The sequence below is a fragment of the Dermacentor silvarum genome, chromosome 1, assembly GCF_013339745.2.
Source record: "Dermacentor silvarum isolate Dsil-2018 chromosome 1, BIME_Dsil_1.4, whole genome shotgun sequence".
Lineage (NCBI taxonomy): Eukaryota > Metazoa > Arthropoda > Arachnida > Ixodida > Ixodidae > Dermacentor > Dermacentor silvarum.
This window is the reverse complement of record NC_051154.1, coordinates 35,859,492-35,872,186: the sequence shown is the minus strand read 5'-3', so window position 1 is coordinate 35,872,186 and position 12,695 is coordinate 35,859,492. Positions and strand designations below refer to the sequence as shown.

The 12,695-nt window shown below is 43.8% G+C and overlaps 1 protein-coding gene across 2 annotated transcripts in view; it reads right to left on the bottom strand.

The window, feature by feature from the left end:
* The window catches only part of LOC119460239 (huntingtin-like), a 155,053-nt gene that overhangs the window by 95,525 nt on the left and 46,833 nt on the right, over window positions 1–12,695 (bottom strand). For both annotated transcript variants that reach the window (XM_049666594.1, XM_037721406.2), the window contains exons 14-18: window positions 10,279–10,475; window positions 8,418–8,614; window positions 5,267–5,396; window positions 3,115–3,246; window positions 1,726–1,868 (exon numbers count right to left, since the gene is read on the bottom strand). In XM_049666594.1, the coding sequence (XP_049522551.1) occupies window positions 1,726–1,868; window positions 3,115–3,246; window positions 5,267–5,396; window positions 8,418–8,614; window positions 10,279–10,475 (799 nt within the window). The remainder of the gene's footprint in view (window positions 1–1,725; window positions 1,869–3,114; window positions 3,247–5,266; window positions 5,397–8,417; window positions 8,615–10,278; window positions 10,476–12,695) is intronic.

The window sequence follows — 12,695 nt, the reverse complement described above, 5'->3', positions numbered from 1 at the left end:
CCGAGATAGAAATATTTCAGTGCCGCGAACCCATGATTTTAAGACGCGAGCATCCCTACCAACATAAACACTCTCTCCACTTGCCCCCGTCTAGCCTCCACAAGATAAATTCGTTCCCTATGTTCTCCCATACTGGAGCTGGAGGATCGTGTGACGCACATGTCACGGGCCTTGCCTTCTTTTTTTTTTTCTTGCTTTTTTGCTGCACGGTGCACTTCTGCTGATGGTCTTGCGTGCGAGCTGTTTGTTGCGTTTGTTTCATTTTGCGCGCTCTGCACGAGAACACCTCATTAGCGGTATAAGTCAGTGCCACAATCACGAGCACTGAGGCAGACATGAGAGAATGAAAGAGTATGATCGTGGCGCTGAAACACGGTAGAAAATGACATAGTTTCGTTCTCTGCACGTGCGACTGCACGATGAGGAAACAAGCAGACGAAATGGACATACATATCTCTTGCTACGGTACGAAGTAAAACAACACGCAGACATTCGGTTTGTATGTTTTATAATTTCTCAAAACTTTATAATTCGTCTACTGAAGCAACAAATTAAATAACTGATGTTGCCTTGAATAATTCTCCATTCTCAAAGTCAAGTGTCAATATTACAATGACCTACCAACACGCCCAGACTTCTTCCCTGCCAAGTGTCACTGTGAGTGATGTCACAGCCCTGCACACTTGTGCGATTGACATCAACTCTTCGGCTGGGAGCGCGGCGCCCGTGAGAAGGGCAAATGGCGTTGGTTTGAAATTTAAGCTCTTTCTCCGACACGCAGGGATGTAATACTTAGCAGACACAATCGTTAACACGCAATGTATGCACTGTGCTTCTGAGCTCAAAACAGCCACACCTGGTGAAGGGCCCTTTAAGCGGAGTTATCTCCACTCACTATAACCTAGAGGCGGGGTTGCTGCTGGCAGCTCTGGTATGAAATGCGCAACCTGGCAACCGATGCGGGATCCATCAGCGAGCTGTTATGCGTGCTACTGATGTATGCACACGATTGAAAACAGGCCGCACCGCACAGACGACGTTACACACCGCAGATAGGAGGACCAAAACATATGGGCTGGGCACCACCACTGGCACCGCCTCACTTTGTCGGAAAGAAGGATGTTAAGGGGGAATTAAAAATGTAAATGTCACACTCGTAGTATTACATTGCTACTAGGTCGTTTTGAAAAATTATTTATTTCAGTAATATATTCGTAGGAGGCACCAAACTCGCTACAAGGTGTTTCCGAGGCTTCAAAGGTGGTTCAGGGCCCCTTAAAAAAAGCCAGAAAAACTTTTAAAAAGCCACTGCCGCCCACTGCTTACATACCCCCCCCCCCACTTGTATGCCACAAATATTTTGTTTTGTATGCATAAAACAGATCTACACAAAAGGTAGAGCATCACAACTAATTGAAAGTGATGGTTTCAAATGTGCATTAAATATAAATTGTATTGGCTAATTAACTAATAAGAAAAAATGTGGAGACTTCTTCAGGTGGTTGGTAACAACATACAGTTGGTTTCACCTGCGAAGAGGGCATAAGGCTTTTTTTTTAAGTTGTTGCGTGTTAGCTGGAACATCCGGAGCATAAATACACAAACAGAAAGGAGGTCAGCCACCACCACAGCTCAATACTAGCTAGAACAGAGCTTGTGGCTTGGATCTTCACACAGAGCAAGCCCGAAGGCACAAAATAATGTAGTTTGAAGAATGCTGCTGACCTAGAACTGACACTAGCTTGTGACCGAAGTGTCAGAGGTGAGGAGACCGGAATGGCGGAACCCAGAATGCTGCTCCAGGCAAAGGTGTACACAGTGACAGGATACTCTAGCACCAAGTTGGCTAGGGCTTGGCAGCAGCCATGCTGTAAAATGTGATTCACGAAGGAGGCGCCATAAACAAAGCATTGTGTCTTAAAAAGAGAGATCAATCCAAGTATTAAATTTCATAATGATGCGTAGTAGAACATTACACATGAATTACATGCATTAATACAAAGATTAACTTTCATATGCCGATTACATTACAGAAAAACTACCAGCATGATGCCAAATGCAGAACTATGTGAATGGAATTTTCTATGGGCAATACATAATTTTTAAGGACAGCCTAAAGTGGCAACAAATTGATTTTATTGCAGATGGGTTATAAGCAAAGGCAGACATTATAGTATGCTCAAAAGAAGTATATTAGTATTAACTGTTTAATTAGTGGCCTCAGGGCTATTGTTTATATTGCAGATTTCAACACTGTCACCTTTTATGGTTAGTACCTTTTGTCATAATTTTGAAGAGCACACACAATGCAAAGTATTCATTGTCAAAGCCATACACTTTTATCTAGTGGATACCAAAGCAGTATGCTTGAGGAGTGCAGACAGAACACCTACATTTATGTTGAACAGGAACACTCTATAACAAAAATCACACTATGATTTTGAATGCCAGCACCTCACAGCTGATGCAGGCTGGCATTCAGCTTCCCAAGTTAAACAACAAATCGCCTGGCCAGCGCAGGTGAGTTGTGCTGCAAAAGCAATGGAGCATTGACCACAACTGGCAGAGACATGCTAAAATTTGAAATGCCATTTTTGTCAAAGCATGGTGTTCTTTCAACATAAAGAAGAATTTTGCTATCAAAAAAGAAATAAGCTTGGAGGCGTAATGACATGAAATTTTTGACTTGCCATTTTTGTGCTTTAAATGAGGGTCCTGGACTTCGAAACACTAGAAAAAATATTGGCAAGCCTCACACGCCCTACATAATTTACTATACCAGCTTTTCTATGACAAGTTCTAGTTTTGTTTCCCAGGATGTGCATATGTGTCATGATACAGAAGGTGGCCAAGTAGGGGCAAGACATTACAATGTTTTATCACTCGCTCAAGCTCGCTTGGTGTGCAATGCTTCTACTCATTTCCCAGCCCAGTGTAGCAGCACAACACATGACTAAATGACACATCCAAAAGTCCCATGAGCACTGAACATAATTTGGTCTTACTGCTAGGCACAGTGTGTGCCATCCCCTCAAGAGTTCACACACTGTGATCACACATAATCACACAGCCTAGAAAAATGTGCTTGGATTTTTATTTGATGTTAGAACTCACCAACAAGTATTTGCTGGATGAAGTAACAAGCCTTTGCCACAAGAGGCTAATAATACGTGACAGGGCGGCTTCCGTGTAGACAGACAAGCCTCGGGGAGGTTTGCATGAGAAAGGAGGCACAAGACCATGGACCTGAAAGAATACAAAGTTGAAGCAACTTTGCAACAACTGTAAAGTCCGACAAAAAAACGTCTTGCAAAGTGTGAATTCTAATCATGACCTTGGCCTGATTCACCACTACACTTATAGTTAAATATGACTACATTTTAGAAATGCAAAAAAAAAAAAAAAGTTGAATGAAGAAATTTCACTTAAACTAGGGAGAACAAGGATTTAATTTTCATCATTTTTGTGAAATGCCTGCACCCCACAAGTAATCTATCCCAAGAACAATCCTCACCCTACATCGTACTATTCCTTTATGATGCCATACATGCTACCACTGAGGCAAATATAAGCCTGGTTCAGTGGGTCCCCCCCCCCCTGTACTACTCATATCAATCTAGAAATTTCATTTTCCAGCCCGAACCCTAAGCTCAATGTTCAACATACACTTCGTCTCATTGCCGGACTCAGCCACAGTAGAACCACTAAGTGCAGCAAATTATTGGAATTATTTTTTAAACATTTTAAGTAAACGCGCATGTCCTCCTCTCCTGTCCTCCTCTCCCCAGCAGTCGTCACGATGTCAGCAGGGGGAATCTGGTGAAAGTCAGCGTCGGGGACGATGCCCATTGGTCGAACAAGAACCTACGACTTCCGGTTTGTCTATTAGTAGGTACGCGCGCTCCCTGCTCTTCCTTGTCGTGTTGCTCGCTTGTGCGCCCTTGCGAATTGGTAATTACAGCCCGCAACACAAGTGCCAAATCGCTCGCGTTCCAACACAGTCGTGCTTAGCGGTCTGATTAGCTGCGTGAACAGAGTGCGACAGTGTTGGCCTTTCTAGATGAGCGCACAACACAGGGTCTATAGCGGCACGCTTCGCACGAACACGGGCCGGCACAGCAGCAACAGTGGTTAGCCGAGAAGCGCTGAGTCCACGTCCCCGTTACCGGCACACTCGCCGCATGCCATTTGCCATTCGCGGGCTGCCGTTCGACGGCGGTTTTCCTCGCGAACGGTGAGATTTCCTTGCTGTAGAGAGGATGAGACCGGGACCCATTTCTGCGGTAGCCTCACCGCCGCCGCCGATCGCTCGATGGCGCCGATATCGTTGCTAGGCCTTTTCCGGCTCACTTCAAAGCTAAAACGGATGGTGCTTCGGAATAAATTACCGACGCTCACAAACCGCAATATTTTCTTACAGCTGTAATCGCTCTTTACAATAATTGTACACGAAGAAGAAAACACGCTTATACTAGTAGCGCCGTCGGCTGCGATGCAAGCATAGCCGAGCCGGTCGTCTCCCGTTGGTAGCCGTGTACGGCAGCTGAGCTCGACGAGTATCGGAGCTCTCGAGTTCATGTTTAACATTTGACAGTAGATATTGCTCTTCATAAAATGTACAATTTAAGCATCACTTTATCTAGAGAAAATTATTTTGCTTGGAACAGAAGCTGCAGCCAATGTTTTCGTCGCCGGTGGCGGAGGTGCGCGACTTCGCAGTCGTCGATTGGCCCGTTCATCGTGCTGTGGGCGGTACGCCGGCCGAACTACCATATACCTTGGACACCTTTTGCGGGGCAGACGTTCTAGGGCACCGAAGGCAGGTTCGCCGTCGGTATATTTGCTGCTAGCGTGGACGTGCCTTAACCAAAGTGGGAGCTGTTTTGAGAAGCGCGTTGGTGACGACGTATGTCACGTGACATTTGGAGCAGCCTCAGCGAGGAGAAGAGACCAGCTGCCGAGGAGAGTAGCAAAGTAAAGAGCGAAACGAGCGAGGGCCGTTTTTCGATCATCAAATTCTCGCGGCTACGTGTTCGTTAAAGACTCGTGCACAACTGCAACACCACAACTAAATTTCGACCTCTTGGTGGTTTAGGGGCCCTTTAAAGAGTCTTCCAGCAGGTAAGCCATGAAACGTTTCCGATTGTGCTACCTTCAGGTGGCAGGGAGGACTTTCTGAAATTTAACCACCCCACATCTATGTGGTGCATGCTGTATACTCTCCGTTGCTTGGTAAAACTATACATGATCAACTTTTGGAAAGTACCTGAGGTGGCCCAGGGATCCACGAATCATGCAGTAGCCATCCCAGTAGTAAGCTACTTTCAACCTCTGCTTCAGCTGACACAGCGCTTTCTCCAGGATGGTCCTCTGGATAGTACAGCTGAGGAACGCACCTGCACACACACATACCAATGTAGCTTTCATATTATTTAAAGCTGAATAACACTGTGCTTCCAGGAGTGAAGAGGAATGTGCACATGAAACTTTTTTCGATACCAGAGCTTAATCATACTCATGAAAAAAATCGAGCCATGTCAATGAGTACAGAATTGGGGCAAAAGTAGACAACTACAGTACACCGATTTTTTGCAAAGCCGTAAACTGTGGTTGAACGTACTACTGTACATAGAGCTTTCACAGGCAGCTGCTGCACATTAAAGACCCTTCTAAATGTAACAGCTTTATTGGGCTCATAATCTCTTATTTTCCACCAAAAACATGGTGCCTAGCGCAACTATTGCAGCTGCAGCTAAGGAATTTATCTGGGATATCTCTGGCAGCAGCACCTGAACCACTGACCTGGCAACCTGCACAGATGCAACAGCCGGACACACAAAGCCTTAACTCTTTCCGTACCGCGCCCATTGGGCATGGTTAGCCCTCTATCAATGGTTTGAAATGCCGCTTTCAAGACCTTCCGCTCTGCCCACGGACATACTGCACTATTGGACGTGAAGGAGGAGAACTATATTTTAGTTTTCTAAGCAGTTAGCTTTTTTCCCGCGAGCGGTGATTTTTAAACGTGCTCCGAAGTTTCGCGATCGTCCAAGGAGAATGAAAAAATGGCAGCCCGCTATTGATGGTTTGAAATGCTGCTTTCGAGACCTTCCGCGCCGCTCACAGACGCACTGCGCCATCGGACGTGAAAGAGGAGAAACTATATTTTTGTTTTCTAAGCAGTTCGCTTTTTTCCCGCCAAGCAGTGATTTTTAAACGCGCTCGGAAGTTTTGCGATCGTCAAAGCAGAACGCAAAAATGTGTGGCACCGGAAACCGCGTGCGCGCTTCAGGAGATCTCAAATATCGCGATTCGACTGCCTCTGCGGCTGATCTTATTGATACATCGAATAGCAGCGAGTCAGAGGACGCTGACTTTTTGTTGGACTTTGAGTCTGAAAGCGATGACGACGCAAACCAGCTCGGAACATCGGCGGCCGCAGCCCGGCACGCCCAACTGTAGTGCTTGCAGTTAAATTTTTGTAGTGGAATACCTGTTCAATTAAACATTTTGATTTTTTTGGAGATAGTGCCCAATAGACGGCAATACATTTTGTATATCTCATAATTTTCATAACATTTTTTTTATTTGTAGATACAAGTGCGTCTTTACAAACTTTGTTCAATTTTATCGGACAATTTCATTTTAACAATTTATATCTTTTTTATGACATACATCTCGTTAATAAAACTTTGATGCATGAAAAGTGTATTCATTTTGCTTTCTGTTTATGTATTACATTAAATAGTGAGTGCAGTAGTTCCTTCAGAAAAGAAAAAACATCTGCCATAACATACAAAAAACACCTATTTTCCCATGGTAGGGAAAGAGTTAACGGGGCACTAAAGTGAATTTCCCTCTTGGATATGTTTCAGACCACATACTTAATATAAGTAGCTAATGTACAGTTCTGCTGGGATCCACAGCTTTATATTAAACTATTAAATGCAGAAAGAGTGGAGACAATTGGCAACTCTACTAGTTCTATATGTTGAATGAATTCAGAAGAGAGCATGGGGAAAAAATTGGAAGCTGCTTAAAGGGACACTAAAGCAAAACAATAAATCAACTTAGGGTGATAAAGTATTCTTCGAAAACTTTGCTGTCGTTAATTACACTGCAATAGGTCAATTATTAGAAGAGAAAATGAAGCTCAAAGTTAATTTTCTTGAATTTCGTGCCAACGTTGGCACTTCAGTGTGAAGTCACGACTTCTAAAGTAATTTTTCGCATTTGGGCAATGTTGGCTCAGTAAAAGTTCACAAAAGCTGCTACATTCAGTCTTGGGCTCCTTTAGAACACAATGTAGTCAATCTATACCGTTAAAGAACAAACTGAGACCTAGAAGATGCTGTCAAAATCCATGACGTCACGGTGAGCTGGTTCGGGAACTTCAAGGTGGCGTCGCCACTCGCCTGTTATGTGTTTTTCGTTTCTTTCTGGCTTACCAAGCGGCTTCTCGCTGTAAGAGTCGTGTTTTCGGTATCATGGAAAGGTAACCTATGGATGCATAAGAAATCATTTTCCCCTTTAATGTCCCTTTAAGCTTCACCTTTAAGAGTGGAACGCGATAGCATTCAAAGATCCCTGACTGTTTCTCATGCTTCCCAGCAACTGAAGCTTATGTAACCGTAATGTTTACCCGGAAATGCTGGTGGCGAATGCTATGCATGAAGGCGAGCTTGCTGGTAGAACCGTGACCTCTTGCGTAGGCCAATCTCGGAGGTAGTGCACAGCCGTGCCAGAAAAATTACATCATTTTTCAGGTTTCTGTTATTGTTTACAATGTAATATTTCAGTCTGAGAAGATTTAACATAAAAGGCATATGCTGTTGGTGTTTTGTTTCATGACATTTGTTTGTGGGCTGTCATTCTCAAAATTCCGAGGAATAACTTTGTCAAGAATGTAAGACAATGTATGAAACTTTAGTGATAGAATGGTGTGGTAATATAACCCGCACATACCTCATGTCATATAGCAAGCCGTGGCATATGCATATATCTAAATATATACGAGAATTTTCACTCACGAGACGCCGGCATCGACACCAAATTTTCTGTGACACGGGGACATGTCAACACCAAAGAAGTGAACTGACTGCAGCAGGATTGTATGATGCACGGAAATGAAGTAAGATGAAAACAAAGAACCACAAACATTAGCATGGAGATTAGCATGGTTATCTAAACTGTATGTTCAACCATGTGTTTCCAGTATACTCACATTAAAATACCAACTGCATTTTTTCTCCATATGGACAACAGCTTAAAAAATTTTGCAGTTCTTTTCTTTACTGCTGCTGCAATAAATCATGCTTTAGAAGAGCACTAGCTTTTCCAGGCATAAATTTGCCAATAAATTTGCAAATTCTGCATAAACCATGCAAATGTGGAGCTCATCCAACTAGGAGCCTTACTTTGCCAAAGCACCAGTGACAGCTGTGCGAACTCTGACATCTTCATCTCCAAGCAACTCGAGCAGTATCTCGTGCACAAGAATCTCTTGGTACGTTGGCATCCAGGGACAAACACTCCTTGTAATACTACTGGCCACACTGCTTATGTGCTGCAGGGCGCGGTAAGGCAGCTCCCCAATCATCTCTACGAGTTCCACCTTTAGAGAAGAAAGTAGAATATGTACCACATGTTACTAAGAGTGCACGCCTTGGTAATTAAGTCCAAAGAACGAACAAAGAATTGAAATCCAGTTTGGAGAATGCACACAGAAGAAAAACCTACGTAGCCACAGTGAGAAGTCCAGCATATTCATCCCCATTTTGCTGATAGACCACAGGTAGGTAAGGCAATAACTGATGCTATAACCAAACCAATGTTCAAACCAAAGAGGACGGATGTGGGGATGTGAGCCATACAACACACAGTGTCAGGGGTGTGGTTTTCAGTGTTCAAAGTTTGTGACTTCTCCCCCACTTCTTGTTTCTTGAAACGTGTGGCCACAGAGCCCCTTGAACCACTTGAGTGTCTGCAAATCTCTGAAGGAAGCTTCTGCTCTTTTTATTTTATTATCAGACATGCTCACTTTCTTTGCTTCCTTTTCTTATTTTATGTAAGCAATCCTGTTATTTTCTTTTTCAGTACATCAGGACGTAACTACAATTGGCAGGGTCTTAAATATTTAGAATAATTGAAATTTGGTCATTATAACTGATAGACCATTATAATTATATGGGGAATCATAAGTAGTTTTGACTGTGTGCCTTGAAAGTTGCTCATTTCTTAAAGGGGCTTGCCGCATGGGTTGGGCTTGAAGTATTTATTCATTGTTTATGCAGTACGGGACTTGGCGAGCTGCATGATGCAGACACAGAGGGCTGCAGACAAGAGCACTTAATACCGCAATCAGCTCCACACATCCATATGGCTCGCAAACAAATCAAGTGGCACACAGTCGGATTTTGCAGCAGCGGATGTGAGGTGTTACACACGTTATATGCTGCACAATGTGATTGGCTGAGCACAGGTTGCACTTTGTTGACTGATACTTGATAAGGTAATATAAAGAAGATAATGTATCTAATGGCTTACCTCGTCACCAAGCAACAATCGTAATCTACCTTGCGTGATTTTAGTTTAATGCTGTGCTCCCAGTACTTTCAGGTCATGAACAGCATGCATGTATCAGTGTGACATAGCGTTCCTGACAGGAATGTAGTGAGTGCACAGTGTTAAAGAAAAATTCACACAAGATGACGATTATTGTTTGGGCACAGGATAAGCACCAAGGGCATAAAATATTTTTAAGGCATTGCCTCCAGCGTGTATTTCTGCACTATCTGTCACATGTTCAGTCTTTGGTTTTGGGCTGTGTGTGGAAATGGAAAGTGGTGCTGCAGATAGTCCACCCTGGAAGTCTTAAGCTCCCCAACTTCACACATGTGTACAGCATTAGTCTGTCAGGTTATCACAATTTTGGAAAAATAATTTTAAACACACACACATACACACATGCATGCACACACAAACAAGTACGCACACTCACATGCACACTCATGGACGCTTCTTTGCATGCTTAAACCGAAAAAACAACCTTCCGGATAGGAGTGGCTGGGTAGGTCGACCTCTAAAGGGGAGGGGGGTCACAGCCGTTATCAGTACGCCCCTGTATGACTGGGCACACAATGAGAATATGAAATCCAAATAACAAGAAGATAATGGAATGTAGTAGCAACAAAGCACGAACAGAAACTATGTGAGCAACACCCAAGGCACAAAATCTGCCACAGTGTACAGGTGCACAGGATGGGGAGTGGTGCCTACCTTGACTAGCCAGTAGGCATTGTCCTTGAGCTTCATGCAAGCCTCGAGCAATGATGGCACTAAGTTGGCATGGCAGGAGTGGAGTAGGCTAGAAATGCACAGGCGGGTGGCCTGCAACGCTGTGCGACTGGACACCGAGGAGGAGCTGCCCGCAACTCGAGTGATTTTGCCAACCAGATCTACCAGTTTGGGTACATCTGCAAAAGGGCAGTAGCGGAAGAGGGTGTGAACAGTGCCACTTGAGAACAGGTCAGTGCTTTTGCAAACATAACTTCTGCCAAAGCTGACACCTGTTAGCACCTTAGAGGTGCCACATGACATGCACCAAGACTGACTGTAGCGCAAATACCTTGATAAATTTGAACACAAAGTTCCTTTCACTAAAAAAAAGAGGGAGCCCATGAGAAGGCGTATACTAATGTACATGAGCAGCATGCCACTTATCATTTTTGCTTGTCAGGCGCATAATTGCAAAAAATAGACGGATGATGAGCCCAACTTGTACAGCGCTGTTTTATTTTTCATGCAGCTCTAGACGATCCGAGCCCGTGCTCTACTCTATGCTCGTTGTAAACAACACCAAATGGTGCAAGGAGCCTGTTGGAAAACAATGTTGTGAACACGCAGCCGAAATGTGCAGCGAAGCCCATCTTTCTGCAGTGAAGCCCTTCGTTACAGTATGAAAAAAAAATTTTTTTCTAATAAACTTCGCTTTCTGACACAAACGTTTCCTTTGACTTGCTTTATATTATCAACATAATCGTTCTCACACAAAAGAATGCAATATTTCTTGCTAGTTTTTCTCTTTTATCTTTTTTTAAAGTCTTTAAAGGGTTAAAGGGCAACTCTGGCAAATTTTCAATGTCCACTGACCTTAATAAAATTTTGAATATATGTTCTCTTTTGCACTTTATTTGTGCCAAACGATATGGCTGCAAGTCATTTAGTTTTCCTGAAAATGAATTTTAAAGATTGGTTGTGTGTTCCCGACTCATGCCAAGACTGTCTTTTTACTGGCCACCCTGTGTTCATGAGGTCAGAGCCATTGCCACTTCGCCCAGAAACAACGAAGCTAGCTCTTTTTTCTATGAGACAACGGCCGAAAATCATCGTTCTGACAGACGTGATAACCGGTGCTTCTCTTCGTCTTGCCACAGCACAATGCGTTGAGCTTGGGCACGTCTGCTGCCTCACACGGCGGCGACTGGTCAAAAGTAAACGGTGATCCTTTAGCGCTCATATTGTCGCTGAAATCACCAATGTCTAGCTCGAAAGAGCTGTAAAAGCTTCCCGTCTTGTCAGATGACATCATCAGCTTTGCTTTTTTTGGCATTTGTAGTGCGTGTTTAGCACAAATTGTACGTGTTTACATTACGGTAGTCTAGGATCTGACGTCATTGACTCATTGTGACATTGCATGAAGCAAGAGCGATCGCAAGAGCGCATTGTAAGCACTGTGCTTGTCAGCTCTAAATGACCAGACCTGGTGAGAGACCCTTTAAGCTGAACACAGCAAACACAGAGCTTAAAAGCAAGCTCCTCAGATTTCAAACACTCACCTCACTTAATCTCATTTCAATGCGACTTGAGCAAGCTTTGCAGAGTATAGCAGATATGGATTTGTTTTCTTTTTTCTTTTTTTTTTGTGTGCACTCATTACATATTTTATTAAAGGGGTCCTGAACCATCCCTCGCGCTTGGTGAAAAAATACAGTCCGTGGATAGCATACTCTGCTGTGAACATCTCAGCCAAGTTTTGCAGTCGTGCACGGCGCGTGGAACTCGCAAGCAGAGCGCGAAGTCACCTTTCTCTCAAATGCTCTCTTTTCAACAGAGTCCTGCTCCTCACTCTTTTCTGGACGCTTTATTATGAACATAGCAGATTTCCATACGTGGCTGCTATTGGCCAATAGCTGATGTCAATTAAGAAGGGTGTTTGGATCAGTGCGCTTCTTCCTCTTACTGTGTGTATTTATTGACGAAGTCTAATAAACAGGCTGAAGTAAGAAAAAATATGCTTTCGAATTTCAATAATAATTATGTACTTGCAGAAGAAGCCGACTATCATCTAATGACGCTCAGCTGCGGCCGCCCGTGTAGGAATTAAACTTTGGCCATCCTGCTGCTTATCGGTGTCGTAGCCGTCGTGTCTCACTAATTTTGACTAGTTTTGAACGCTCAACTAGCCTCAAACCACGTGAAACTAAAGATCAGACCACACGCATGCTGTCCAGTGCACGCTCACTCCTGGCTGCTCCTGGTTGGACGCATTGGCAGACGATTGATAGCGCTTCAAAAATGCGCAAGTTGGATGTGGCTACTATCCATATGTCAAGCTGGTGAAGGACAAAGCCGGTCCGCACCACATATCACAGTCAGACTGGAGCATATGAGCGAAAGCACGCACTCCAAGCCCT